The sequence below is a fragment of the Scyliorhinus canicula genome, chromosome 3 (assembly GCF_902713615.1).
Source record: "Scyliorhinus canicula chromosome 3, sScyCan1.1, whole genome shotgun sequence".
NCBI lineage: Eukaryota > Metazoa > Chordata > Chondrichthyes > Carcharhiniformes > Scyliorhinidae > Scyliorhinus > Scyliorhinus canicula.
The window spans coordinates 84,725,247-84,753,164 of record NC_052148.1 but is presented as its reverse complement, the minus strand read 5'-3'; the positions used below and the strand labels follow the sequence as shown (position 1 = coordinate 84,753,164).

At 47.4% G+C, this 27,918-nt stretch overlaps 1 protein-coding gene across 3 annotated transcripts in view; it reads right to left on the bottom strand.

Annotated features, from left to right (window-relative positions):
- The window catches only part of LOC119962771 (phospholipid-transporting ATPase ID-like), a 348,272-nt gene that overhangs the window by 225,967 nt on the left and 94,387 nt on the right, over positions 1–27,918 (bottom strand). For all 3 annotated transcript variants that reach the window (XM_038790831.1, XM_038790829.1, XM_038790830.1), the window contains one exon: positions 19,933–20,031. In XM_038790831.1, the coding sequence (XP_038646759.1) occupies positions 19,933–20,031 (99 nt within the window). The remainder of the gene's footprint in view (positions 1–19,932; positions 20,032–27,918) is intronic.

Below are 27,918 nucleotides of genomic sequence, written 5' to 3'. Positions count from 1 at the left end.
ATTGATGTGTATGGTCCCAACTGGGATGATGCAGGGTTTGTAAAGAAAGTGTGTGGAGCCATTCCCGACTTGAATTCACATTAATTGATAGTGGGTGGAGACTGGAACATGGTGCAGGAGCCAAAATTAGACAGGTCAGGACCGCGATCACTTAGCCAGTCAGGGGGAGCGAAGGCGTTGGCTGGGCTAATGTTGGAAATGGAAGGAGTGGACCCTTGGCGGTTCTTGCACCCAGGGGAGCAGGAGTACTCTTTCTTCTCTTCAGTTCATAAGGCCTATTTGCGGATAGATTTTTTTTGTGGCAGGGAAGTCGCTGTTGGCCAGGGTCAAGGGTTCGGAATATTTGGCAATTGCAATATTGGACAATGCGCCACACTGAGTTGATATGATGTTGGAGAAGGGATCAGTGCAGAGGCGGGGCTGGAGATTGGATGTGGGGCTGTTGGGGAACCGAGGGCTTTGTGATAAGATTGGAAAAGTGATTGAGGAATATGTGCAATTTAATTGTACGAGTGCAGTCTCGCAGGTGGTGATATGGGAAGCTTTGAAGGCAGTGGTGAGTGGGGAGATGATATCATTTAAGGCAAAGGTAGTTAAGGAGAGGAGGGTGGAGTGGCAAAGGTTAATAGATGAGATGTTGGAAGTGGACAGGAGGTATGCAGAGGATGTGGATCCAACACTGTCGAAAACAGGAAGGAGTTGCAGGCGAGTTTTGACCGGCTATCCACAAAGAAAGTGGTGCACCAATTGAGGCGGCGAGGGGAGCGGTCTACGAGTATGGAAAGAACATATAACAGTACAGCACAGCACAGGCCCTTCGGCCCTCGATGTTGTGCCGAGCATTGTCCGAAACCAAGATCAAGCTATCCCACTCCCTGTCATTCTAGTGTGCTCCATATGCCTATCCAATAACCGTTTGAAAGTTCCTGAAATCCGACTCCACTATCACAGCAGGCAGTCCATCCACACCCTAACCACTCTCTGAGTAAAGAACCTATCTCGGACATCCCTCCAATATCTCCCACATTGAATCTTATAGTTATGCCCCCTTGTAACAGCTACATCCACCGAGGAAATAGTCTCTGAACGTCGTGCTAGACATCACCATCCGAGGAAAAAGGCTCTCATTGTCCACCTTATCTGATCTCTGATCATCTTGTATACCTCAATTAAGTCACCTCTTAACCTTCTTCTCTCTAATGAAAACAGCCACAAGTCCCTCAGCCTTCCCTCATAAGATCTTCCCTCCATACCAAGCAACATTCTGGTAAATCTCCTCTGCACCCTTTCCAATGTTTCCACATCCTTCCTATAATGCAGCGACCAGAATTTTGTTCTAGTTCAGAATGGGACATGGAAGTTGGTGGTGGCTCCGAACGAGATTAATAGGGTTTTTGACGAGTTCTATGAGAGGTTGTATAGGTCGGAACCACCGGGGGAGGATCGCGGAATGCAGGAATTCCTGGATGGTTTGGAATATCCGAGGCTGGGGGAGGAGGATAGGACCACATTGGACAGGGTGATAGGGGAGCAGATAAAAGATGTGATTTGGAGGATGCAGTCGGGGAAGGTAGCAGGGCCAGATGGTTTCTGATGGACTACTATAAAAAATTTAGGGATAAGCTGCGCCACTGATGGTGGGGATGTTTGAGGAGGCGTTAGGGAGGGGGATTTGCCACAGACTTTGAGGCAGGCATCGATCTCCATGTTGCTGAACAACAATAAGGATCCGACAGAGTGAGAGTCGTATAGGCCCATATCACTCTTGAATGTAGATGCAAAGGTGTTAGCGGGTAGGTTGGAGGAGTGCCTACCGAAGGTGATAGTTAAAGATCAGACGGGGTTTGCAAGAGGGAGACAGCTTTTTTTCAAACATTAGGAGGGTTCTGAATGTAGTTATGGCACCAGCGGAGGGGAGGGAGACAGAGGTAGGAGTGGCACTGGACGCCGAGAAGGCGTTTGACTGGACAGAGTGCAGGTATTTGATAGCAGTTTTGGAGCAGTTTGGGATTGGGCTGCGATTTGTGAATTGGATAAAATTACTTTACAGGGAGCTGTGGCCGAGTGTTCGCACAAATAATATAAATTCTGAGTATTTTGCTCTACATCGAGGGACCAGGCAGGAGTGTCCTATGTCCCCCCTATTGTTTGCACATGCAAACGAGCCTTTGGCCATCGCACTGAGAAGTTTGGTGGTGTGGAGGGGGATGGGGGAGAGCATAGGGTTTCTTTGTACGCAGACGACTTGCTGTTGTATGTGACGGAACCAAATGCGTCGATGGATGGTATTTTGGAGCTGCTTCGAGTGTTTGGGTCTTTCTCTGGGTATAAGCTAAATTTGGACACAAGCAAATATTTTATGGTGTCCCGGCCAGGGGTGGGAGCAAGGGGGGGGGGGGGGGGGGGGGGGGGGGGTGCCATTCCGTAGCGCAGTGAACCACTTCAGATACCTGGGTGTGGAGGTGGCACGAGATGGGGGGAACTCCGTAGATATAACATCGTTAGTTTGGTGGGGAGGGTGAAAGTGGATTTGGCTAGAAGGGATTGTCTTCCTCTATCGCTGGCAGATCGGGTGCAGGCAATTAAGATGAATGTACTGCACTTCCGGTGACTGCGGGTGGGAGGCATCCACACACTGGAGGGCTCTTGCTCGGGAATAGAAATTTTGGGGTTTTAACGCCTGGTTTCGGGGGGCAACGGAGGCTGAAAATGGGCAGCATGGTACCACAAGTGGCTAGCACTGTGGCTTCACAGCGCCAGGGTCCCAGGTTCGATTCCCCGCTGGGTCACTGTCTGTGCGGAGTCTGCACGTTCTCCCCGTGTCTGCGTGGGTTTCCTCCTGGTGCTCCGGTTTCCTCCCACAGTCCAAAGTTGGTGCAGGTTAGGTCGATTGACCATGATAAATTGCACATAGTGACCATAAAAAAAGAATAGAAGGGGTTATTGGGTTACGGGGATAGGTTGGAAGTAAGGGCTTAAGTGGTTCGGTGGACACTTGATGGGCCGAATGGCCTCCGTCTGCACTGTGTGTTCTGTGTTCAAAAAGCTGTAAGAAGGCACAGGGAGGAAAAATGTATGAGTTTGGGAAAAAAACGGCCGTGAGAAAGGGGGTTAATGAAAGTCCGTCGGCGAGTGGGAAAGTCAGCGCAAGAACTATTAAGGAAAGCGGAGGCTGGAGCACCAGGGGAGGCCGCATTGCTCACAGCAGAAGAAATGACCAAGGTGATGGCTGTGGAACTTGAGAAACAGTTCACAAAGGACATGGAAGCGATGAAGAAGGAAACGGTGGCAGTATTGAAAGTACTGGTGGAGGAGGCGATTGCCCCGGTGAGGGCGGCAGTATCAAGCGCAGCGGCTGAGGTGCGGGAGCAAGGTGAGACACTGAAGGAAGTGGAAGCGACATTATCGCAGCCCAGTGATCAACTCACCTCGATGGGGAAGGAGTTGTGGAAGGTGATAGAGACCAAAAAGGGTCTGTTAGCCAAAATGGAAGACCTGGAAAACAGATCCAGGCGGCGGAATTTGAGGATCGTGGGTCTGCCCGAAGGGGTGGAAGGCCGAGGCCGACGGAGTATTTTGCCACGATGTTGCCGAAGCTCTTGGGGGAAGGGGGACGATCCCTCTCGATATGAACTGGATTGGGTTCATCAGTCGTGGAGGCATATACCAAAGGCGAGTGAGCCGCCAAGGGTAGTAACTGTGTGTTTCCGTAGGTATAGCGTGAAGGAGAAGGTCCTGTGCTGGGCAAAGCAGAAGTGGCAGGTGCAGTGGGCTGGAGCTGGTATACGTTTATACCAAGACTTTACGGTGGAGCTGGCGAGGAAGCGGGCTGCCTTCAGCCGGGTGAAGAAGGCATTGTCCATCAGCAAGGTGCAGTGCGGCATAGTATATCCAGCTAAGTTGAGGGTGACCTACAAATCCAAGGACTTTTATTTTGGGACGGTGGAAGCGATGGAGGAGGTTGCGAAGGCAGAAGGATTGTGGCAGAATTGAGAAATGGGATTGAGAGCAGGTCATATACCGATGTAGTCTCATGTGACTTTATTTCTTCACTGCGTGTTGGTGTATGTACTAAATGAGTTGACGACTGTATATTTGGACAAGGGAAGAGTTGGGACTTTCATTTGCAATGATGGTTCTTTGGGGCTTGGGTGTGACTGCTGGGGTTGTGTGCGTAAAGGGATTTCTTGGTTTTCCTGGGACCGGGCAAGGGGGAAGGAGACCCGGGCGGGGGCCTCTATGCTGGCCGGTTTAAGCCGGCCAGTGAATGGGAGTAAGGTGGGGGGAGGGGCTGTGGCCATCGGAGCCTGGTGGAACAGGTTTCGGTGAGTCCAGCCGGGGTAAAAATGATACTTTGAATGCGAGTCTTTGCAGGTAATTAAGTCTTTACAGGTCCATATGGAGCAACTGGAGAGAGGGATAATCACAGGTTAAAGAGTTGTGAATTGTCTCAAGCCTCTTTAACCTGTGATTATCCCTCTCTCCAGTTACTCCGCCTGGACCTGTAAAGACTTAATTACCTGCAAAGACTCGCATTCAATGTATTGTCTTGCATCATTAACTTTGTCCATATATATGTTTCTGGAACCGACCTCTCCATTCACCTGAGGAAGGAGCTGTGCTGCGAGAGCTAGTGATTCGAAACAAACTTGTTGGACTTTAACCTGGTGTTGTCAGACTTCTTATTGACCAATCAGAGTTGACCTGCCAGGTTTGAATTTGAATAAAGCTAGGAAGCTAATTGTTCCAATCTGCACTCTCTGTAGCAACACCTCCATTAATCACAGTTCACGTTGCAACCAGTGTTTTCTTCTCATGCAGGACCAATTGCTGTTCTCCCTTTAATGTTAGAAATTTCTTGCAAGTTATGCTGATGAATGCAAGATGAAAAGTTTTGACAGTATGTTTCTTTTTCAGCAATATGTTGCATTAATTATTCTGATTTATGAACGTAAATCAAAAATATTTGATCTTTAGCCATGTTAAGCTTCTGATTATCAACCATTTGTCTCAAATCCTTCCCTTCTTTGTTTTAATAGAGATTTAAATAAGTGGTCTGAAGCCTCAGCTATTCTTTGATAATGACATAATTCCAGGGTTTATTATTACGATAGAGTGGGAGTGAAGTTCCACAAAGATGTGCTCACTCATCCACCCTAAGTATAGGCACTGGAGAAGTGCAATAAAGATTTCCAAGGATGATACTGGAACTGGAATTATACCTATCTGGGAAGACTGAAGAAGTTGTGGTTGTTTTTGTAGAAAAGTGAAGGTTGAGGGATGACTTAATAAAGTTATTTAAAAATATTCGGGAATTTGATGGGGTAGAGATAGTGAAGATGTTTCCTCTTGTGGGGGAATATCAATGCAAGATAATCACTAATAGATCTAACAAGCAATTTATTTATCCAGAGAGTAGTTAGAATATCAAACTTGCTAACAAATGGATACCACATCGCTGAGATAAATAGCACAGCTGCATTTACTGTGAAATTTTTAAAAGTACACATGGGAGAAAGGAATAGGAGAATTTGCTGACAGTTAGATTAAATAGATTTATATACAGCACAGATATGTTGGACAAAATATCCTGTTTGTGATGTGTAAATTCAGAATAATTCAATCTACATTTGGCTGAAAGTGGCAAGTAAAATTTCATGCCACACAAGTACCATTTCCAACAAACCATTTCCCCTTGACATTCAATGACATTACCATCACTATTGTTATGGGCTAGGGTTTAGAGAACCCCAAAGTGTATTATGGAGTTCGCCTGACCCACAACTTTTAATAGATTGTGGAATGGGGAGCACACGGCCCACTGTACAGGTGTGGTACTGCAGAAATGGAAACGTATTTTTTAAAGCAAAACAATGTTTATTCTATGAACTCAAGTTAACCTTTTCAAAACATAAAGTGAACATCTTATCAATCATCAATTCAAATACAACCTCCAACGAGTACAGCACTGAGTAATGCTTACGCTGTCCTTTTAACATCCAGAAGACTGACAAAAAACATAACCATTATCAGAAGCACCTCAGGTTAAAGTCACTACTGAAAACATTTATAATTCTGAATTCACCAAATGATCAAGAGATAGTATTTTCATGGCAGAGAGAACAGCAGTACACCTGCTCTGTCTGGCTTCAGCTCCAACACTGAAAATGAAACTAAAATGCACACTGCAGCAAACATCTTAAAATAAAAGTAAAAATCTGACAGACCGCCCAACTCCACCCACACTCTGACATCACTGATAAACAACAATTTCTTAAAGGTACATTTCTTAAACACCCATTTCTAAAAGGTACTCTCACATGACACTATCAACGTCCTGGAGGTTACCAATGACCAGGAACTGAATTGTACTAGCCATGGGCAGCATGGCAGCACAAGTGGCTAGCACTGTGGCTGCACAGTGCCAGGGTCCCAGGTTCTATTCCCCGCTGGGTCACTGTCTGTGCGGAGTCTGCACGCTCTCGCCGTGTATGCGTGGGTTTCCTCCGGGTGCTCCAGTATCCTCCCACAGTCCAAAGACACGCAGGTTAGGTGGATTGGCCATGATAAATTGCCCTTAGTGACCAAAAAGGTTTGGAGGGGTTATTGGGTTCCGGGGATAGGGTGGCAGTGAGGGCTTAAGTGGGTCGGTGCAGATTCAATGGGCTGAATGGCCTCCTTCTGCACTGTATGTTCTATGTTCCATGTAAATATTGTGGCTACAGGAGCAGGTCAAAGGCTGAATCCTGTGGCGAGTAACTCACCACCTGACTCCCCAAAGCCTGTCCACCACCTCTAAGGCACAAGTCAGCAATGTGATGGAATACCCCCCCTCCCATTTGCCTGGATGAGTAGAGCCCCAACAACACTAGAACTCAAGAAGCTTGACATCATCAGAGCCTGCATGTCCTCCCCGTGTCTGCGTGGGTTTCCTCTGGGTGCTCCGGTGTCCTCCCACAGTCCAAAGATGTGCAGGTTAGGTGGATTGGATACCAGAGGCACGTTGGAAACAGAACCAGAGAGGATTAACAAAACCTTCAAGGCCTTCTACCAAGAGCTGTACACCTCAGAGCCCCCAACGGGGAAGGCTGGGATGAACCGGTTTCTTGACGGACTGGACATACCAGTTGTGGGAGAGGGCAGAAAACGGGATCTGGAAGCACCACTAGCACTGGGAGAGATCATGGAGAGCATTAGCTCCATGCAGGCGGGGAAGGCGCCGGGACCGGACGGATTCCCGGCGGACTTCTACAAAAAATTTGCGACAGCGCTGGCCCCGCACCTGCGGGAGATGTTCACAGACTCGCTAGCTAGGGGCACGTTGCCACCCACGTTAGCACAGGCCTCAATCTCGCTGATACCTAAGAAAGACAAAGACCCAACGGAATGTGGGTCATACAGACCCATATCTCTGCTGAATGCAGACGCCAAAATACTGGCCAAAATCCTAGCCAAAAGGCTAGAAGACTGTGTACCTGAGGTGGTCACAGAGGACCAGACGGGCTTTGTCAAAGGTAGACAGCTTACCGCGAACATCAGGCGCCTGCTGAACGTGATAATGACCCCCTCCGGGGAGAGAACACAAGAGGTGATCGTCTCCCTGGACGCAGAAAAGGCCTTCGACAGAGTCGAGTGGAAATACCTCATAGAGGTACTGGAGCGGTTCGGGCTTGGAACAGGGTTCACCGCTTGGGTAAAGCTCCTGTACAACGCTCCCATGACGAGTGTACAGACCAACAATACCAACTCCCAATACTTCCAGCTGCACAGGGGCACCAGACAAGGATGCCCACTGTCCCCGCTGCTGTTCGCACTAGCAATTGAACCGCTAGCAATCGCGCTCAGGGCAGCAAAAAATTGGAGGGGGATCCGAAGGGGAGGTAGAGAGCACAGAGTCTCACTCTATGCGGATGATCTGCTCCTCTATATCTCGGACCCACAAAGCAGCATGGACGGAATCATCGCGCTCCTGAAAGAGTTTGGAGCCTTCTCGGGCTACAAACTCAACATGAGCAAAAGTGAGATCTTCCCAGTACACCCGCAAGGGGGGGGGGGGGGGCAGCACTAAAGGGGCTGCCGTTCAAACAAACCCGACATAAATTCCGCTACCTGGGGATCCAAATAGCCCATGACTGGAAAGGGATCCACAAATGGAACCTCACCAGCCTGACGGAGGAAGTTAAAAAGGACCTGCAAAGATGTAACACACTCCCGCTCTCCCTCGCGGGGAGAGTTCAGACGATCAAAATGAACGTACTGCCCAGGTTCCTCTTCCTGTTTAGATCCATTCCGATCTACATCCCCAAGGCCTTTTTCAAAGCGCTGGACAAACTCATCATGGCGTTCGTATGGGGGGGTAAAAATGCTAGGATGCCAAAGAAGGTCTTACAAAAAACAAAAACCAGGGGAGGGTTAGCCCTCCCGAATCTACAATTCTACCACTGGGCAGCAACAGCCGAGCGAGTAAGGGGATGGATCCAGGAGCCAGAAGCTGAGTGGGTGCGTGCGGAGGAGGCCTCCTGCATGGGAACCTCCCTCCGGGCCCTCGCCACGGCAGCACTCCCATCCCCACCCAAAAAACACTCCAGCAGCCCAGTGGTGACAGCCACCCTCCAATCCTGGAACCAACTGCGGCAGCAACTTGGCCTGACCAAAATGTCGAACAGGGCTCCAATCTGCAACAACCATAGGTTCACACCAGCACTGACTGACGCCACCTTCAAAAGGTGGAGGCAGGACGGGGGGGACACTGACAGTCAGGGACCTATACACGGACGACAGGATCGCAACACTGGACGAACTGACAGAGAAATTTCAGCTAGCTGGGGGGAACGAGCTACGGTACCTGCAGCTCAAAAACTTCCTACGAAAGGAGACAAGGACGTACCCACAACCGCCACGACAGACACTACTGGAAGACCTACTGGACGCAAGTATCCTAGAGAAAGAGAACTGTAGTGACATGTATGACCGACTGGTAGATAGGGACGACACCGTACTGGACGCAACAAGGAGGAAATGGGAGGACGACCTGGGGATGGAGATAGGGTGGGGACTCTGGAGCGAAGCACTGCATAGGGTCAACTCCACCTCCACGTGCGCAAGGCTCAGCCTGACGCAACTAAAAGTGGTACATAGAGCCCACTTAACAAGAACCCGTATGAGTAGGTTCTTCCCGGAGGTGGAAGACAGATGTGAACGGTGCCAAAGAGGCCCGGCCAACCACGCCCACATGTTCTGGTCTTGCCCCAGACTCGTGGAGTACTGGACAGCCTTCTTCGAGGTTATGTCCAAAGTGGTGGGAGTGAGGGTGGAGCCATGCCCGATAGTGGCGGTCTTCGGGGTTTCAGAACAGCCAGATCTATTCCTGGGGAGGAGGGCGGACGCCCTTGCCTTTGCCTCCCTGATCGCCCGCCGTAGAATCCTGTTTGGCTGGCGGTCAGCAGCACCGCCCAGAGCTGCGGACTGGCTGTCCGACCTCTCGGAATCTCTCCAAATGGAGAAAATCAAATTTGCCATCCGAGGGTCGGACGACGGCTTCCACAGAACGTGGGAGCCATTCATGCAACTGTTCCGGGACCTATTTGTGGCCAATGTACAAGAGGAAGAATAGTCGGGGGAAGGTAGCGGGAGGGGGGGGGGGCTACAGGTTCGTTACGGGGGTTCGATGGCTAGCTAAGGCCCAAAACCAAACTAAATAAACATGTTGAGGGGGGGGGGGGGGGGGGGGCGCAGTTACTACTACGAAGATGCTTACCTGTAAATATGTATGTTAATTTTTGCGTGTTTGTTTTTTTTCTCTCCTAACAATTTGTTCAATATAAAATATGAAAACTGAATAAAAACATTTATAAAAAAAAAGGTTAGGTGGATTGGCTATGCTAAATTGCCCTTAAGGTTAGGTGGGGTTACTGGGTTATGGGGAGAGGGTGGAGGTGTGGGCTTGGGTGGGGTTCTCTTTCCAGGGGCCGATAAAGACTCAATGGGCCGAATGGCCTTATTCTGCACTGTAAATCCTCTGATCCAGCCCATAGCAACCTGCATGATTAGCACCCCTTCCACAAACATTTGCTCCCTCATGTTGTGTTCTGTGATATAACCATTGTAATGATGTACACAGAACATCTAGTTGTTTAACGAGAAAGATTTTTTAAAAAATATATTTTTATTAGGGTATTTGCAATTTTTATAATAACAATAACAGCAACATAAACATAGTACAATAAACATTTCCACCCCCATCACAATCTTCACACACCCCAACCAAAAAATAACATTCTGGCCCTCCCCCACCACCACCACCCCCTCCCCCTTGGCATTCTGCTTCTGCTGACATTTTAATTTTCCCCAAGAAAGTCGACGAATGGTTGCCACCTCCGGGTGAACCCTAACATTCACCCTCTTAAGGTGAACTTTATTTTCTCGAGATTGAGAAACCCAGCCATGTCACTAACCCAGGTCTCTACACTCGGTGGCTTTAAGTCCCTCCACATTAATAAGATCCGTATCCAGGCTACCAGGGAGGCTAAGGCCAAAACGTTTGCGTCTTTCACCCCCTGGACTCCCGGCTCTTCCGACACTCCAAATATCGCCACCTCTGGAGTCGACAAGCCCTGTGTTTGAATATGGTGGACATCACCCGAGCGAAACTCTGCCAAAACCCTCTAAGCTTCGGACATGCCCAAAACATGTGGACATGATTTGCTGTGCTTCCCGTGCACCTCGCACATCTGTCCTCTCCCCCAAAAAACTTGCTCATCCGAGACACCGTCATGTGTGCCCGGTGGACTACGTTGGACTGGCTAAGCCTGGCACATGATGAGGATGTATTAACCCTGCTTAGGGCATCCACCCACAGACCCGCCTCTATCTCTCCCCCTAGTTTGTCTTCCCACTTGCCCTTGAGCTCCTCCACTGGAGTTTCCTCCGATTCCAAACGTTCCTGGTAGATATCCGATACCTTCCCCTTTCCCACCCATATACTGGAGACCACTCTGTCCAGTATCCCCCGGGACCTGGCTTCTCAAGAAGTCTCGTACCTGCAGATACCTAAACCCATTCCCTGCTGGCTATTCAAATTAGCCACCCAGTAGTAATTACAAATGTTCGGCAGTGCCAAGTCACCCTCCCCACAACTGCGCTCCAGCAACACTTTCTTCACTCGCGGGGTTTTACCCGCCCACACAAAGCCCAAAATAACCTTATTTACCCGTTTAAAAAAGGCCCTCGGAATGAAGATGGGGAGGCACTGAAAGACAAACAGAAATCTGGGGAGAAACGTCATTTTCACGGTCTGTACCCTCCCCGCCAGTGATAGTGGGAGCATGTCCCATCTCTTAAAGTCCTCTTTCATGTGTTCTATGAGCCGGGGAAGCTTTAACTTGTGCACTGCCTCCCATTCCCGAGCCACCTGGATTCCCAGATATCGAAAGCTCCTTCCTACCATTCTAAATGGCAACTCTCCCAGTCTCTTCTCCTGCCGTGTTGCCTGTATCACGAACATCTTGCTTTTCCCCATGTTCAATTTATACCCTGAAAAATTACCAAATTCCCCTAGGATCCGCATAACTTCCCCCATGCCCTCCAGCGGGTTTGAAATATTCAAGAGCAGGTTATCTGCGTAAAGTGAGACACGGGTGCTCCACCCCCTCCGAACTAGCCCTTTCCAGTTCCTAGAGGTTCTTAATGCCATGGCCAGTGGCTCTATGGCCAGAGCAAACAGTATCGGGGAGAGGGGATACCCTTGTCTCGTGCCTCGGTGTAGTTTAAAATACCCCGACCTCAACTGATTCGTACGCACACGAGCTACTGGTGCCTGATAGAGCAACTGCACTCAGTCAATGAAGCCCTCACCAAACCCAAACCTTCCCACCAACTCCCACAGGTAATCCCATTCCACCCGATCAAAAGCCTTCTCCGCGTCCATCGCCACCACTCCTTCCACCTCCTCCCATTCTGAGGGCATCATAATAACATTTGGGAGCCTTCAAACATTGGCCATGAGTTGCCTGCCCTTTACAAACCCCGTCTGGTCTTCCCCTATCACCCCCGGGACACAATCCTCTATTCTTGTGGCCAACATCTTAGTTTGGCGTCCACATTCAGTAGAGAAATTGGCCTGTATGACCCGCATTTCTCCGGATCCTTCTCCCGTTTCAGGATCAATGAAATCGAGGCCTGCGACATTGTTGGGTGGGGGGGGGGGGGGGGGGGGGAGGACTCCCTTCTCTCTTGCTTCATTAAATGTTCTCACCAGGAGTGGGCTCAATATCTCAATATGCCCTCCAGCCCCTCCATTATTTCCTCAATTTCAATTGGGGCTCCCAGCCCGTCCACCAGATCCTCATCCACCCTTGGGAACCTCAACTTATCCAAAAACTGCCTCTTCCCCTCCACCCCAGCCAGGTGTTCCAACTATATAATTTGCTGTAAAAGTCCTGAAACACCTCATTCACCCCCACTGGGCCCAGGACCGTGATCCCACCCCTACTCTTTACTCTCCCTGCCTCCCTGGCCGCCTCCCTTTATCTGAGCTGGTGTGCTAACATTCTGCTTGCCTTTCCCCCATACTCATAGATCACCTCTCTTGCCTTCCTCAGCTGTTCCACCGCCTTCCTTGTAGTCAACAGCCCAAACTCCACCTGTAACCTCCGCCATTCCCTCAGTAGCCCCGTGTTGGGGCCTCCCGAGTATCTCCTGTCCACTTGGAGTATCTCAACGAATATATGCCTCTCAGCCCGTTCCGCCTTTACTCTGTGGGCCCGTATCGAGATTAATTCCCCTCTGACCACTGCCATCAAAGCTTCTCAGACCGTTGCTGCAGAGACCTCCCCCGTATCAGTTGTTTCCAGGTAGTTCTGGATAGACTTGTTCACCCACCCACAGATCTCTCCGTCTGCTAACAACCCCACATCCAGCCTCCATAGCGGGCGTTGTCCCCTCTCCAAGCTAACCTGTAGATCCACCCAAAGTGGGGCATGATCCGACACTGCGATTGCCGAGTACTCAGTATCTACCACCACCGGTATAGAGCCCTGCTTAGAACTAAAAAGTCGATCCGAGAGTATACCTCGTGGACATGCAAAAAAAAAAACTCCTTCGCCCTTGGCCATGCAAACCTCCATGGGTCTACCCCCCATCTGTTCCATAAATCCTTCAATTCCTTTGCTGGCACCCTCCATGTCCTGGATTTTGACCGGTCCAATTCCGGATCAATGACTGTGTTACAATCTCCTCTCATGATCAAGTTATGTGACTCTAAGTCTGAGATCTTACCTAACAGCCGCCGCATAAATTCCACATTGTCCCAATTCGGAGCATTTATGTTCACGTGTACCACCCGCACCCCCTCCAGCTTGCCACTCACCATTATGTACCTGTCCCCCGTGTCTGACACAATTCCCTCTGCCTCGAATGCGACCCATTTATTAATCAAAATCGCTATCCCGCTGGTCTTTGAGTCCAGCCCTGAGTGGAATACTTGACCAACCCACCCTTTCTCAATCGAGTCTGGTCTGTAAACGTTAGGTGTGTCTCTTGTAACATTGCCACATCCGCCTTCAGCCCCCTCAAATGCGCGAACACGCGAGTCCTCTTGACCGGCCCGTTCAGTCTTCTAACGTTCCATGTAATCAGCCTGGTCCCCCCCCCCCTTGCCGACTAGCCATCACCCTATTCAGGCCAGCCTCCAGCTTGCGTCCCTGCCCTCCTCGAGCCTCCCCTCGGGAATCCTTTGTTCCCGACCGCCCATTTATTCCCCTAGTAACAGTTCCTCCACTGTCAGCAAAGCAGCTCCCCAACCCCCTCCCTCCCTTCTGGTAACAGCACCAGAAACCCAACCCCCAATATCAAGCTCAAGCTCATCACCTACTCGCCCCCCACTGTGCTTCCTTAGTCAGCTGACCTAGCTGACCCACCTATGGCACCAGACAGACTGTCTCCCCATTGTTCTCTCACCTCTACCCCTCCCACTTGAACATACATATTCAAAGCATCACAGTCCCCAGTAAACAAACAGCAGAAAAAACAGTGGAAAAATAACCACAGAAAAAACAACCACAGAAACCATCCTCTCCTCCACCCAGCTCCCAGTGAGACAAAGTTATCTTTAGCCATCGAAACAGCCCCTTATTGCACATGAAATGAAATGAAAATCGCTTATTGTCACGAGTAGGCTTCAATGAAGTTACTGTGAAAAGCCCCTAGTCGCCACATTCCGGCGCCTGTCCGGGGAGGCTGGTACGGGAATCGAACCGTGCTGCTGGCCTGCTTGGTCTGCTTTAAAAGCCAGCGATTAGCCTTGTGAGCTAAACCAGCCCCTGTGAACCATAACACTACTTATTCAGACCACCCCAAAAGTGATTGCCAACAAATCGCCATTGCAGTACTCTCCCCAAGGATTCAGTGTCTTTAGTTCACGTCCAGTCTTTTTCCCTGATGAAAGTCAATGCATCATCCGGTGTTTCAAAGTAAAATTCCCGGTTTCTCATATGTGACCCACAGACGCGCTGGGTACAACATACCGAACTTCTCCACCTTCTTAAAGAGGGCTGTTTTTGCCTGATTAAACCGGATCACCTCTTGGCCAAATCCGCGCCCAGGTCTTGATAAATGCGCAGCTCACAATTCTCCCACCTGCTGCTCCGTTCTTTCTTGGCCCACCACAGAACATGCTCCTTGTCCAGGAATCGGTGCATACGCACCACCATCGCCCTCGGTGGTTCGTTCGCTCAGGGCTTCTTCGCGAGGGCTCTGTGCGGTCTATCAACTTCCAGGGGTCGAGGGAATGCCTCAGCCCCCATCAACTTCTCAAGCATGTTCGTCACATAGGTCCTCACATCCGATCCCTCACTGCCCTCAGGCAGGCCGATGATTCTCAGGTTCTGCCTCCTGGACCTGTTCTCCAATTCCTCCAGCTTCTCCTGCATTCTTTTCTGGCGATCATTCATCATCTCCACCCTGGTCTCCAGTACGGTTAGGTATTCCTCGTGCTCGGACACCTTTTTCGCCACCTCCTGGATCGCACGTCTGTGGATTTCTCGATTCTGCACAACCTGATTAATCGAAGCCTTGATCGGGTCCAGCGTGTCCTTCTTTTTTTTTTATAAATTTAGATTACCCAATTATTTTTTCCAATTAATGGGCAATTTAGCGTGGCCAATCCACCTACTCTGCACATTTTTGGGTTGTGGGGGTGAAACCCACGCAGACACGGGGAGAATGTGCAAACTCCATACGGACAGTGACCCAGAGCCGGGATCGAACCTGGGACCTCAGCGCCGTGAGGCGGTTGTGCTAACCACTAGGCCACCATGCTGCCCTCAGCGTGTCCTTCTTAAGCTTGGCGAAGCAATCTTCAAAAACGTCACGAGTTGCTCCGTCGAGTACTGTGCCGTCTCCCCGCCATGCTTTCTCACGTTGCCAGCTCTGCTCGCGTCTTTCTTGTAGAACTTTGTCTTCTGACGTGGCCACTTCTGGTCCAATTCTCCATACACTGGAGGGGGATTTCTCCTCACCGTCTCACTCTCCACCGATTCATCCAATAAAATCCAGAAAAAAATTGGGAGAAAAAGGTCCAAAAGTCTGTCACAGGCAGGAGCTATCAAATGTCTGACCTACTCCTCCTTGGCCGCCACCGGAAGTTCCGAAAGATGATTTATGAACGAACACGTGGAAAGATATCTAACTAACTATAATACAGACAATGGCTACTAAATGAATTCAGTGAATTCTCCTGGAGCTACTCTAAGTGAGACTATCTTCTTGTCTGTCTTACTGCCAACTGCTGGATGTCTCAAGTCACGTGATTGATCTTTATCGCCACCAGCTGGTTGGAAGTCTCATTCCTAACTATATACAGAACTGTGCACAGGCATATCAGCATATCCCCCTTCCTCTGAAACTGTCAACATTTACATTCAAGTACAATTGTGTCTTACAAAACACGATCTGCTTGATCATTTTACACATGTCATATGTACAGATACAACTGTGCTTCACACTACATGATATGCCTGATAGTCTTTTGAGCATGTCCCTTGTGGGCAACTTATTGGACATTGACAATGATATCGCCACATTGGTCTTTTGAACTTTGATCAGTTACTCAAAGTCGCTTTGACTTTCTGAAGACTGGTTTTATTGCTGGTCTTTTTTGTATCAGCAGCTTGTTTAGCCTTTTGACGGTCTTCTCTGTGTTACCAACTTTTTTCAATTTTCTAGCCCAATGCTTCCTTTTCTTTCTTGATGTGCTTTCTTGCCTGTGAGCCATATTGCCTTTGCCTTCTTCTTCAGTGTCGCGGGTGCTCCCTGGTCGACCCACTGTATCCTGAATCTACTTTTCTTTCCCTTCCTTCTCATGAAAGGGATCCACTGACTGCATCACTTTTTCTTTTGTGCACTAGTGGCAGCCGTCATGTGCTGGACTTTGCAATGGGACTTTGTTACAGTAACTGCTTTTGGATCGGCTGCTGTGCAAGCTGACCCTGGGTTTTCTGCCACCATAGCTGATTTTGGAGCCTTAGCTGGATCGAGGAGTTTTGGTTGATCCATGATTGTGTCCACACGCTAAGCTGCATGCCCATCACCTGATAAAATGTCCAGTATCGGCAAACTTCTGGATGATTGTGCAGTTGCAGTCAAGTCTGTAACTTCAGAAACATCTGCAAAGCCTCGCACTCCGGTGTCTTGTCTGGATCAATGTCCCCACCGTTCAGCATTGTTTCTTAATTTTGTGTTTCAGTCCCAATTGGTGGCTCATCCTCACTTGATATGACGATATGTGATTCATCTGTTGCTGAAAAGTCGATTGGTGGCTCATCCTCATCCGATATGACGATATATGCTTTGTCTTTTGTTGTAGAACTGCACACAAATGCATCAATCTGCCCTTCTAGCACGTCTTTTGGTGGAGTGGCCTTGAGTATTGGGGAGTCCTCTGCAGGGACTATTTCGTGGGCATGAGATGATTCACTATATGCTTCTGGAGCTAGTTTCTCCAGAATGGGGATTATTTCTTCAGTTACCAGTCTGTTTGCAGTCGCGTTGCTCTCATCTGATGTGTCTGCTACTGGTATCTCACTTTCAGCTTCTGCATACGCCATCTTACAGTTTTCACACATAACGTTGTCCTGCGCAAACTGAGCGCAGCAATGTCCTTTGTGGTCACCTCGCCAATCCACCTGAACAGCGTTTCCTAGTCGTCCTCATCTCGCTCACCATTTCGCTCCACTTTCTTCATCGTAATCAAAGTCGCAGTAATCATCATCAAAGTCATCATCATCGTCTTCTGTAAAGTGTAACACTGCTCCTGAAATTATGTATTCATGCAAGTGACCAATTTCCAAGTCCGCAGCGAGTCTTGATGCAGAACCTTCTCCAACTCTCCATGCTTTCGAATTTCAGGAGGACTGAAGAAATTGAAGAGTCACTCGGTACAGGGGTCGTGACTGTTCCACCAGTGGCCTGACCCTCATGCTTCTTCTTCATTTTAACGATTTTGGATGTGACGTTTTTGTCTTGCTTCCAGTCGACCTGCGACTCCATCTGGTACATTTTTGTCAATACCTCGTTTATGAAATACTCATTTGGGTCAAACTTGAACTCTAGAGTGAAGTTCAGTGGCTGTCCAGGATCTGAAAATTTTACACGTACATCTTGTAGATGCTTGAGGATAGGCTCATCATGCTCTTGTATTATGCCAGAGCAAATCCTCATTTTTGAAGACTGTTAACCAGAATTCTGGAATTCTCCTCCATCTCTTCATCTGGTTTGTTGTCCTCCACTTTAACTGTTGCTTGCATTTCATTGGATAGCTGCGCCATTATATCTTGTTGCCAGTCATAATTACTCTCCGTCACAGCGCTGTTTGGAATGTACAGCCGCTCAACTATACTGGACTCACGTTTTCTGTGCACAATAGAAAATGGCATAACGTGTCTTTTATTGTTTACCCATGCTTTGAGTTCACATGCACCCAGCATCCCAGTCTCATTCTCACTATAGTCTGTCAGTAGTCTTATTTGATTAAGAACTTTCGGTTTAACTCGAAGCCTGTTTAAGTCGGACAAACTGAGGAGGTCCTCTTCCCGTGTTAAGCTTGCATTCTATCAATGTGACGTTCAGCACCACTGGAATTGTCCATCTGTCTTCGGTGGTATCAGCTTCACCAGCATTATTGTCACAACTGGTCAGTAAGACTCCTTCACTTTTCATATTCGGACTCATTGTGTCCTTAGTCAAAATCACATCAATAAAAAACAACAATGTACGGCCACACTTGGAACATACTTTCCCAAATGCTGGACATTGCTGCTTAAAATGGCTGCCTCCCCCGAGACCACGATTTTTATTGAACTATGTCTCAGTACTGATGGCGCTGCCGTCTTCTTCTAGATTGGCGCCAAAATGTTTTAGATTGAACATACTGATCTGCTATGTAGCTAGCTCACTTGCGTGGCAAATCTTGATAGTTTTCTAATTTCAGATCTTCTTCCTGTAATAACCTCTCATGTAGTTTATCATTCGATATCCTGAACATTATCTGGACGTGGATCATCAATGACTTTAGAGTACTAAAATTGCACAACTGCGCCTTCAGCCGCAAATCGATTACAAAGCTATCAAAAGATTTGCCTGCTTTTTGGGCACGTGTACAAAATATGTAACGTTCAAGTGTTTTGTTTTTCTTCAGAGAGCAATGCCGATCAAAATAATTTATTACCTCAAAGTAGCTCTTGTTTTCGTCTTCACTGTCGAAGGCGAAAGTATTGTATATTTCTATTGCTTGAGTATCTGCTACCGTGAGCAGCAATGCAATATGCTTCTCGTCAGACTGTGAATGCAGGCCAAGGGCTACAATACAAAGTCTAAATTGCTGCTTGAAAACACACCAATTCTCATCTACGTTCCCTGAGATTTGAAGCTGGTGGGGTGCCTTCAAACCTTTCATCTCTAACTTCACCGTCGTTTGTTGTGTTGCGTTGCAAATGGCCGTAGTTCACCAAGGTCGGTGGATGAATCTTCTCTTTTCTTTCTTCAGCCTACTTCGCTCTGTCTTCTCCGTTGTTATCTCTAAGTGTTCTGTACTCTTGGTACCATATTATGTTCTGTGATTCGGCCGTAGCAATGATATACACAGAACATCTAGTTGTTTAACTAGAAAGTTGATTTATTAACAAACACATGGAAAGATAACTAACAAACTATAATGCAGACGATAGCTACAAAATAAATTCAGTGAATTCTCCTGGAGCTACTCTAAGTGTGAATATCTTCTTGTACAGCTTACTATCAACTAGCGGGTGTCTCAAGTCACGTGACGGATCCCTATCGCCACCAGCTGGTCGGAAGTCTCATTGCTAACTATATACAGAACTATGCACAGGCATAACACCACATCTCGATCACCAACGCATAGTAACAGCAGTGTGTACTTTCTACAAGATGCACTGCAGAAACTCATCAAGCCTCCTCAGGCAGCACTTTCCAAAACCACGACCATTAACATCTAGAAGGTAAAGGACAGCAGGTTCCAGGGAACCACTAGCTGGAGGTTCCCCTCCAAGTCAATCCAAGGAAATACATGGCCGTCCATTCACTGTCACTGGGTGAAAATTCTGGAACTCCCTCCCTAATAGCGCAGTGGATGTACCGACACCACATGGACTGTTGCGATTCAATGAGGCTGCTTACCACCACCTTGTCAAGGGCAATTAGGGGTGAGCAACAAATGCTGGCCTAACCAGCGAAGACCACTTCCATCAAAAATGAATTAAGAAAATAGAAAAGCCATGGAAATCTCACAAAACCATGTTTAGTTAACTGAAGTTCCGGAAGTTTATCAAATAAGTACCCAGTTAAAATTACCCTCCATACTGAATCGGGGGACTATTTTCAGAAAGCATATAAAGAGATAGAATTGTAATAACTTACATAATCATCAATGGCATCTTTCACTGCTGTAATTATCAAAACCAGCATTAAGGGTACAACAGTGGTATACCAGGACAGGGATGAAACTTGTGGAATAAGCTGAAAGAAGTAAGAAGTATACATTTAATACGTCCAAAGTGAATAACAAAAATATCTTGTAAATAACTATTATAAGGGCATTTCTATTATTGCAGTGAAAGCATCAAGATGTGTTATTAGATTGTAATATTTCAAAAATGAATAAAAGTTATTTGACATATGCATTATAGCTGTATATTACATATGTATTATAGGTTCATGATTGTTTTAAATATAAAATTTGATTGTATTAAATTGAACCCGAACACTGATAATACAGCAGAACACAATGAGGCTCACATGACATTTTACTCAAAACATTTCATTCACATTTTAGTGACTCAATCTACTGCAATCCTTTTATTTGGAACTGCTTATGTCCTTTCCATATTTTCTGAAAACAATGGGTAGAAATTCACACCCACTCTGCAGGTAAATCAGTAGGCGTGGGGGGGGGGAAATAACATTGGCTGTCATGCCAGAGGCCCTGTATCCTGCGCCTTTCCACATTGCACTCATCCCCTCACCAATTTTACCCATGGGAGGGAGGCATCAGAATCCTGACCACCGGTAGGCCAGTTTGGCCTGTGAACTAATTAAAGGCCACTTTACAAGCTCCTCCTGCCACTGGTGGTACTTTAGCCTTGGTGCGTAGAGGCCTGTACCAAGTTTGAAGCCCAGCAGCTTTCGCTGATTGGCTTGGTGGTGAGAATTAGGGCTTATCGCCTTTATAGGTCTCCTGTGGAGCCCCCAAGCAAAGGTTTTCCATCTACCATGTTTCCCCGCCCCCTCTGCCTTGCAGGAGCCGGTAGCCCCCATCCCAATCAGCAAATCTGTCCCTGACAGGTCCCCTCCGCCATTCCTCACTTACCTCAGTGTCCAGCTGCATCAATGATCATTGTTGAGAACTGGATGTAGTCCCAGAAATGGCCACTGTTTCTGGTGGCATAGTTGAGAACAGAGAGTTGTCAGTCAATAATTGGCTAGCTGCTGTTGTAAGTGGGACATACTCCCCCGAAGGGGTTGAAGGCCTGCTCAATGTAATTAATAGCCCGAGGTGCCCCACCTTCTGCAAAAAGCTAGTTGAATTTTTCTATACTGAAGATCATCATTTCATGTCAACAATAAATGTCTATCCATGTGCATGTATGTTTTGACCAAAATATTAATATTTTAGAACTTAGATTTACTTCACAGCAAAACAAGCCATATTATTATAAAAATTTACAAAAACATATTTGTTGAAGTTCATTAAATTTTAATACTCATAAGAAAACATTGAGCTCATCTACATATTAAGAGTACAGGCTCTTCTTGAGCTACTCCCTCTCCATCACATTAACATTGACTAAAAGAGGGTTTATGAATGATTCCAATAAAATTACATCACTAGAGTAGGAGATTGGAGAAAATTCCCATATAGAGAGCCTCCCCCATAGCAACCCCAAAAAAGCATCCAAATAATTTGAAACGATTTTGGCCTGGTTGATGGTACACACAGGCGGCCAGCAGGCCTTCTTGAGTGATTTACAAGGAACAGTAAATTAAGCATCAGCAGACTGGAGAGTCAACCAATTAAGGGCTGTGGACAGCTCATAGTGGCAACAGCTTGCACTTGAGCACCATTTTTAAAGGCATATATGTAGCATTCAAGCAGGATGCAGACACAGACAAAAATGAACAGGTGTACAGGAGCAGATCAGGAGAAGGGAGGGCCACTTCATGATTCAGCAACCGTCTTGGAGGCGTTGTTGCAGGCAGGAAGAAAAAGGATATATTCTGTTCAGTAGACCTGAAGAGGAGGCCAGCAAACCTGACCAAGAAGGCATGGCTGGAAGTGGGAGACATGGTAAGCAGCCAAGAGGTCATTGCAAGAACCTAGATTTTTTTCAATTATATTTTGTCCTTTCGTAGAATGAAGGCTTCATTGGCCAGTGCAGAATTTATTATCCATCGCTAGTTGTTCCTCAGCAGATCACTGATCGTAGAATCTACAGCGCAGAAGCAGGCCACTTAGCCCATCAAGTCCGCACCGGCCCCCAGAAAGAGCACCCTACCTAAGCCTACGCCTCCACCCTATCCCCGTAACTTAAGAACCCCATCTAACCTCTGGACACGAAGGGGCAATTTAGCATGGCCAATCCATCTAACCTGCACATCTTTGGACTGTAGGAGGAAACCGGAGCACCCGGAGGAAACCCATGCACGCACGGGGAGAAAGTGAAAACTCCCCACAGACAATCACCCAAGGCCGGAATTGGACCCAGGACCTGTGAGGCAGCAGTGCTAACCACTGTGCCACCGTGCTGCCCTGCCTGTTGATGAGCCTCCCTCTGAGACTGCTGAAGACCATCTGGTGCAGTGAACCAACAGTGTTGTTATGAAGGGAGTTCCAGGATTTTGATTTAGCAACAGTGAAGGATCGGTATATAGTTCCAAGCCAAGGTAGTGTTTGGATTGGAGGGGAATTTGTAGATGGTGGTGTGCCCATACATCTGTTGCTCTTGTCCTTCTAGGTGATAGAGGTCGGGGCTGCTGTCAAAGGAGCCTTGATTTGTTTCTGCAGTGCATCTTGTATAGGATACGCACTGCTATCACTGTGCTTCAGCAGTGGAGTGAATGATCGTTGTAGTGGATGGGGCATTGATCAAGCGGGATGCTTTGACCTGTATGCTGTCGATCTTTGGTTAGCACAGTTGCTTCACAGATCCAGGGTCCCAGGTTCGATTCCCGGCTGGGTCACTGTCTGTTCGGAGTCTGCACGCTCTCCCCATGTTTGCGTGGGTTTCCTCCGGGTGCTCCGGTTTCCTCCCACAGTCCAAAGATGTGCGGGTTAGGTGGATTGGCCATGCTAAATTGCCCGTAGTGTCCAAAAAAGGTTAGGTGGGGTTACGGGGATAGGGTGGAGGTGTGGGCATAGGGAGGAGCCATGGGCTTAGGCAAGGTACTCTTTCCAAGGGCCGATGCAGACTCGATGGGCCAAATGGCCTCCTTCTGCGCTGTAAATTCTATGATTCTTGAATGTTGGAGCTCACTGATCGAGGCAAGTGGAGACTTTTCCACATCCTAACGTGCGCCTAGTGAGAAACTTTGGGGATACAGAAGGTGAGTTATTAATCTTGAAATTCCCAGCCTCAGACCTGAGCCTTTAGGCATTGTATTTATATGTCTGTTCCAGTTCACTTTCTAGTTACTGTTAACCTCCAAGATTTTGATACTGGGAGTTTAATGTCAAAAAGAGATGGTTAGATTCTCTCCTGATGGAAACGACTGTTGGCGAAGTGAGGATGGATGTTATATTTTAAAATATTTTTGTGGAATATTATGTTATTCTGTAAAGAAGGGGGTCTTTGTGTATGTATGTGTGTGTGTGCACATGTGCAAGGCGAAGACATGAGAGACAACGTGTCTGAGACAGTTAAGTGAGAAAAAGCTTAAATGTGCTAAATGCATACATTCATAATAAGAAGCCAGGTTAAGTGGATTTATAAGTAAATAGTGCAGATTTAGAAATTTGTATCAGGAGATGGATAGGGATTTAACTTTTCAGTTGCTAAATTTCACAGGAGAGTAGGGAACGTTTACAACTTACAAAGGTTACAAAGGTTGCAAGGGAGGTGCTATTAAATTTTATTTGACCCAAAAGGGGAGTCAATGGGAAGACATGAAACACTTCTTTATTTTTGGAACAGCTGAGTTCAACGTGCTGAGGTGCTGAGGGCAATGGAATTGAAAATGAAAAGAAAAAAAAGCATATTTAAGGAGTGATGTTGAGAAGAATTGTGTTGATTATGTACGGAAGGTCTCCTGGGGCCAGCTGTGTGCTGAGAGAAGATGCAAACTCTGAAGCAGCTACCCATAAACCAGAAAAGTCTTTCTGTTTCAGAAGATAGTCTTGTTTCTGGCTTTTCTTGAATCTCCAAGCAGAGTGAAAAGTTTTTGAGAACTTGAAACATATCTTTACTAAAGTGACAGTAGTTTTGCATGGGATTTTTAGAGTTAAAAATTGTAAGGGAGTGTTGCCAAGAGGCATTTATTTGTTCTGACCAAGTGGTTTTCTTTGAGGATGTTTTGTAAGACTTTTTTAAACTGCGTAACTTAAACATATGTGCCTAAGTTTTCTTTTCTTCTTGTTAATAAATCACATAGAATCCCTACAGTGCAGAAAGAGGCCATTTGGCCCATCGAGTTTGCACCGACCCTCCAAAAGAGGCCCCACCCTATCCCTGTAACCCAACCTAACCTTTTGGACACTAAGGGGCTATTTAGCATGGTCAATGCAGCTAGCCTGCACACCTTTGGACTGTGGGAGGAAACCGGACCACCCAGAGGAAACCCACGCAGACACGGGGAGAAAGCGCAAACTCCACACAGTCACCCAAGGACGTAACTGAACACGGATCCCTGGCACTGTGAGGCACTGTGCCACCATGTCGCAAATTAGAAATCTTTTAATTTTTAAAATCCCAGAAGCATCATTGGAAGTCTGTGCTGTGGGACCAGTAGGTTTCTCCTTGTTTTCAGAACACAAAAAAAAACATTATAGTTCATAAGAAAGATTTCCCTCTAAGATTTGGCTTGCTCATCAAGTGACATTTGCTGTGGTCATATTAGATTTGTGTGGTGTGAGCGCCACTTGTCACTTATCAGAGGCAGTGCAGGAAGTGATTTCATGACTCAGTGCAATCTGGAAAGTTGAGTGGTTTAAGTTGCAAACTGGAAACCCAGTTTAAATTTGAAGGCATCCATCAAATACGCGGACCGGTGGTTTACCCTTGCATTGGGCAACACCAGGCATCAACATCCACACTGGGGTGTCCAGTTCACGTGCATTCAAACCCGATGGTTAGTGATGGTTGAGTACTGCATTGAGATGACTGAACAGCCCTGTCACTAAACTATCCCAGCACATGCTCCTGCACAATTACAGTACCTGAAACTGAGCAGTTTTCTGCAGGCCATTAGACAGTGACACTGCATTTGTCCTTGCGTACAGGGGAAGTGTGCTCATAATTCTTCTGATCAAGGGGAGACACCAAGGCTTGGTTGAGGGAGAAGTTGTTTCACTTAAATCATATCTCTCCAGCAGATAAGTGGCAAAGAGACAAGGGCTAATGCTACAAAGGAAAGATCACAGCATGCAATACCATCACAAGACACTTTTTTCCAGCACATTCTCCACCAGCACAGATATACACTGGATAGTAGGTTTTGTTGCATGTGTAGAAAAGGTGTCACAATCTGGTAAATACTGCACAGATGCACCGGAGGAGGCAATGGAGACAGTGACAGTTGTGGGCACTTCGCCTTGGAGGAATGAGGAGAGGCCCAGTGATGCTCAACTTCATGCAGATGGTGAGCTTCTGGTGTCAACAGTAAAACTGCAGATGCTTCAGCAGTTGCACAAAATGTATGAATATCTGTAGGAGTTTCCAGAGGCAGTGCAGTAACATACACAAGCAATGGAGGAGTCGATCCATGCCATGAGTAGTTCTAATTCTATGGCATGTGAGCACATGGTGCCCTCAATAGGGAGTGTTTAGCATCTTGGAGAGACACATGGAGCACAGATCTGAATGGATGCAAAACGTGCACACAGACCTCCACAACATGGCCTCATCCATAAGATCTATGAAGCAATGAGTGGGTAAGATGGGCTAACCATACATCTCCACATAGTAAGGAACTGAACCACTCCAAGTAACTAAGGAACTACATGAAAAGCCTGAAAGGGCAGTTTGAAGACAATGGAGGTTCCTCAAAAGGTGCTTCGGTCGTTGAAGGAAGATCCTTAACCCCTTAGACAGTAACACCGATGCTGCATGTGCTCTTATTGACTAAGGCAGCCCTGCACAGATTGAGTGATCCCAAATGTGCTAAGCCCAGACACCAAGGAATCACAGCTATTTAATACAGTGCAGCAATAAAGACAGCAGATTGTTCTAGATGTAGAAGCGATCATAAGCAAGCACGAAATGGATGGACCAACACTTGAGAGTTTCACTGGGAGATAATAACATTTAACAAAACAAATACGCTTCCTCCTGCGGGTCCAGGGGGATGTGCTGTTGGGTAGTTTGGGCGTTCTGGGTTCTCCCTCTGTGTGCCCGGGTGGGCGCCAGAGAGTGGTGACTGGAAGCTTTTCGCAGTGGCTTCGTTGCAGTGTTGGTGTGGGCCTACTTGTTACAATAAAGATTATTATTATTAAGTTCTTGAATTCGATGTTGAGACCGGAAGGCTGTAGCGTGGCTAACCAGAAAATGAGATGCTGTTCCTCCAGTTTGCGTTGTGCTTCACTGGAACATTGCAGCAGACCAAGGAAAGATATGTGGGCATGGGAGCAGAGTCTGGATTGCATTTGGTTTTGTTTCTTGTCACGTGTACCGAGTGAAACGTGAAACAGTGAAAAGTATTTTTCTGCGAGCAGGTCAACAGATCATTAAGTATATGAAAATTAAATGAAATACATAATAGGGCACACAAGGTACACAATGTAACTACATAAACACCAGCATCGGGTGAAGCATACAGGGGTGTAGTGTTAATCAGGTCAGTCCATAAGAGGGTCATTTAGGAGTCTGGTAACAGCGGTGAAGAAACTGTTTTTGAGTCTGTTCGTGCGTGTTCTCAGACTTTTGTATCTCCTGCCCAATGGAAGAAGTTGGAAGAGTGAATAAATTGGGTGGGAGGGGTCTTTGATTATGCTGCCCACTTTCCCCAAGCAGCGGGAGGTGCAGATGGAGTCAATGGATGGGAGGCAGGTTTGTGTGATGGACTGGGCTGTGTTCACGACTCTGAAGTTTCTTGCGGTCTTGGGCCGAGCAGTTGCCATACCAGGCTGTGATGCAGCCAGATAGGATGCTTTCTAAGGTGCATCTGTAAAAGTTGATAAGAGGTTTGTTGGTATGAGTTGGTAAGGGTCATGTGTTGAAATGGCAAGCAACAGGAAGGTCAGAGTCCTGAATGCTAAGTAGTATTTGTGGGTATTATAAAGGTTAATTGTGTTAATAAATATTGTTGAATTTTGAAAAAAAAAACAAATACGCAGACAATTGTCAGATGGAATTTAATACAGAAAATTGTGAGGAGATACATTTTGGCATTTTTGAACCTGAAATCGGTTTAAACTGGATAGAGTACTCAGGGTGTGGACTAACAAACGGGTGTACTGAAAAGGCACACATCTACCCCCTAGCTTATATTCTCTGGAGTTGAGGAGAAGAGGTGATCTCATTGAAGTATAAAATGTTCTGAAGGGGTTTGACAGGGTAGACAATAAGATGTTGCTTGCGGCTGGGGAATGTTAAACATGGGGGCAAGATTTCAGGATAAGTCGATGATCATTTATGACCAAAATGAAGAGAAATGTCCTCATTCGAAGGTTTGTGATTCTTTAAAGTTCTCGATTTCAGGAATATGGGGCGAGATTCTCCCAAAACGGGAGAAATCGTAAAGCTGCCGTAAAACCCGCCCGGGTTTTACGGCAGCGCGCCCCTTCCCGACCGGGGACCGATTCTGGTCCCCGGTCGGGGCTAGCAGCCCGACGCCGTAGGCTCCGGCAAGACGGGCTTAACGAAAATCGTTAAGCCCGCTTGCCGGAGTTAGCGCCGGCTGACGCGTCATATGACGTCAGCCGCGCATGCGCAGTTTGGAAGACTCCAACCCGCGCATGCGCAGGTGCGTCATCGCGTTTTTGCGCGAAACCCGCGCATGCGCGGGCCGGGTTGCCCCTCAGCCGCCCCGCGAATGGATACTGCGGGGCGGCGGAAGGACAAGTAGTGCGCGGGCATCGGGCCCGCTGCCCGCGATCGGTGCCCACCGATCGCGGGCCCATGGCACCCTTCGGCCGTGCCAATCGGTGCCATGGTTATTAATAGCGAGTTTGTGACGCCGTTTTTACGAACGGCA